Source organism: Temnothorax curvispinosus, unplaced genomic scaffold, assembly GCF_003070985.1.
Source record: "Temnothorax curvispinosus isolate PA1 unplaced genomic scaffold, ASM307098v1 QBEX01008428.1, whole genome shotgun sequence".
Lineage (NCBI taxonomy): Eukaryota > Metazoa > Arthropoda > Insecta > Hymenoptera > Formicidae > Temnothorax > Temnothorax curvispinosus.
In genome coordinates this window covers 1-2,111 of record NW_020218208.1, presented here as the reverse complement: position 1 = coordinate 2,111, position 2,111 = coordinate 1, and the positions used below count along the sequence as shown (strand labels likewise).

The window sequence follows — 2,111 nt, the reverse complement described above, 5'->3', positions numbered from 1 at the left end:
GCTGCCCCTCGGGGTTGTCCGGCTGCTCAGCTATGCGAACGGTTGCATACTCCCCGTCAATTTCGCACATGAGTATCGGCTCGTGCGGAATTTTAGAAATACCTTGCATTCGTTCGCGTTGCGTGGCGTTCCTCCCTGCTTTCCTTTTCTATAGCCTGGGCCATCTCCGAATTGACGAGTCGTCGGAGTCATCGGAGACTATTACCACGTCTTCGTTTTCGTCAGTCCGTCGTCTTGGTTCCTCGTCGGATGTTGCTAAGAGACGCTCCAGGATTTGTCTCCATCGTTGGTCGTCCTGGTCTTCCTCGCTCTCCGCTTGGCGCTCGTTCCGCCCTGGCTTGTTAGTCTCATCGTGTTCGCTACTGCTGTCGATTATAATTTTTTCCCTATCTTTCTCGGTTCGTTGTTCTGTCTCCTCGTCAGTTGGAGCGCGCCATCGCTCGGCTATCTCTCTCCATTGTTCGTTTCCTGTTTCATCCCCACTTCCGTTTGGCTGCTCGTCTTCTCTCCCTGCCCCGTCGTCGTTGGGCTCGCTTGGTATGTTGACGGTCTCGGCGCTTGCCCGCCTAGGTGGTGTTTCGTCCCTATTCCTTGCGTCATTTTCTTCGTTTTCGCTGGTGTCCGAAAGTATGCGCCGCCTCTGTTGCGACGGCCTTAATATGGATTCATCGTCATCACTGGTTTGCTCACCTCTCCTGTCATCGTTTTGTTCACTTTCTTCTTCTTCGTCGTCTGCGTCATCGTCCCGTTCGATGGGTTCCTCCTCGCTCGCGTTTCCGCTGTCCTCTCCACTTATACTTTCGTCCACTCTTTGTCCCCTCGGTCCGGGCTCCCCGTCATTCTCGGAGTCCTCCCGATAGGTACTTCGGTTCTCGTCTTCGGATGGTATCTGTTCCGGGCCTTTGTCATCGCTTATACCCCCGTCCTCGTCGCGTGCTTCCAGCTGCTCCCCGTCACTTACGGGCATACCTTCGTCTTCCTCGTTGTCTAGGGTGGCTTTGCGATTCGGTTTGAGTTGGCGAGCGTTGAACACCCCTAACGGCTGCCCTTCTAGGTCCTCTACCAAGTATGCGTTCGGGCGTATTACCCGTTGTATTCGGTATGGCCCTTCGTACACCAAATGGATTTTTCGGGTCAGTCTCCGATTGGCGTCGGATCTCCGGTGCAACTTGATCCAGACTTCTTGTCCCGGTCGGTATTCCACCGTGCCGTGTTTGTCAGCTTGCCGCCGTCTCTTCCTCGCGGCTCGTGCCAATTTTTCTCTCGCGTCTTGTACCTTGTCCTCCCATGTTAGCTCTTCCGTTCGCAACGGGATCAATCGCGGGTTTAGTTCCAATTCTATCGTCTCCCCGTTGTTAAGCTCGTGCGGTGTGTACCCTGTGGATGAGTGTACCGTGCTGTTCATGACCTCTTCCGTCCTCTGGAGAATTCGATGCCAGGTGTATTGTCGTTCACTTGCGTATGTTCTCATTACGCTTCCCAATTCCCTCATTACTCTCTCAACGGGGTTGGACTGCGGGTTGTATGGTGAGGTTTTCCTAGCTTCGAACCCTTTATCTCGCGCGAATTCGCTCCATCGGTCTGTCACGAATTGCCCTCCGTTGTCCGTCAATATCGTTTGGGGAATCCCGATGTCAGCGAAGAATCTTCCTTCTAGCAGTCCCAGAATTGTATCCAGCTTCTGGTCCTTCATGGGGTACAGTTTTATGAATTTTGAGAATTGGTCCATGATGACCAACACGTATTTGTATCCTTGTGCTGTCTTCGGCAGTGGCCCGAATATGTCCATAGAGAGTGTCCCCCGGGGCATCGGGCAATTGATAGTACTCGTTCCCTACCGTAGGCCGCGTGTAGTATTTTGTGGCTTGACATGTTTCACATGACGCCACCACGTCGCGCGCGATACGGGCAAGATCCGTGGAAATGTCGTTGCATGAACTCTAGCACTTTGTCTGTACCGAAGTGGATCAGTAGTTTGTGTGCCTCTAGCGTCATTCGCCACGCCACATTGCTCGGGAGCGCTATTCTGTCACTGCCCCGGTACCTCACACGAGTCAGGTCATCGCGCACGTATACATTCTCCGGTTCTTCCTGTTTCGCCTGTTGCAACG

At 53.4% G+C, this 2,111-nt stretch overlaps 1 protein-coding gene across 1 annotated transcript; it reads right to left on the bottom strand.

The window, feature by feature from the left end:
• Positions 1-148: 148 nt before the first annotated feature.
• On the bottom strand, positions 149-1,789 carry LOC112457913 (serine/threonine-protein kinase PRP4 homolog). Its single transcript, XM_025021229.1, has one exon. The coding sequence runs from the start codon at positions 1,787-1,789 to the stop codon at positions 149-151; it is 1,641 nt and encodes a 546-aa protein (XP_024876997.1).
• Between the last annotated feature and the right edge of the window lie 322 nt (positions 1,790-2,111).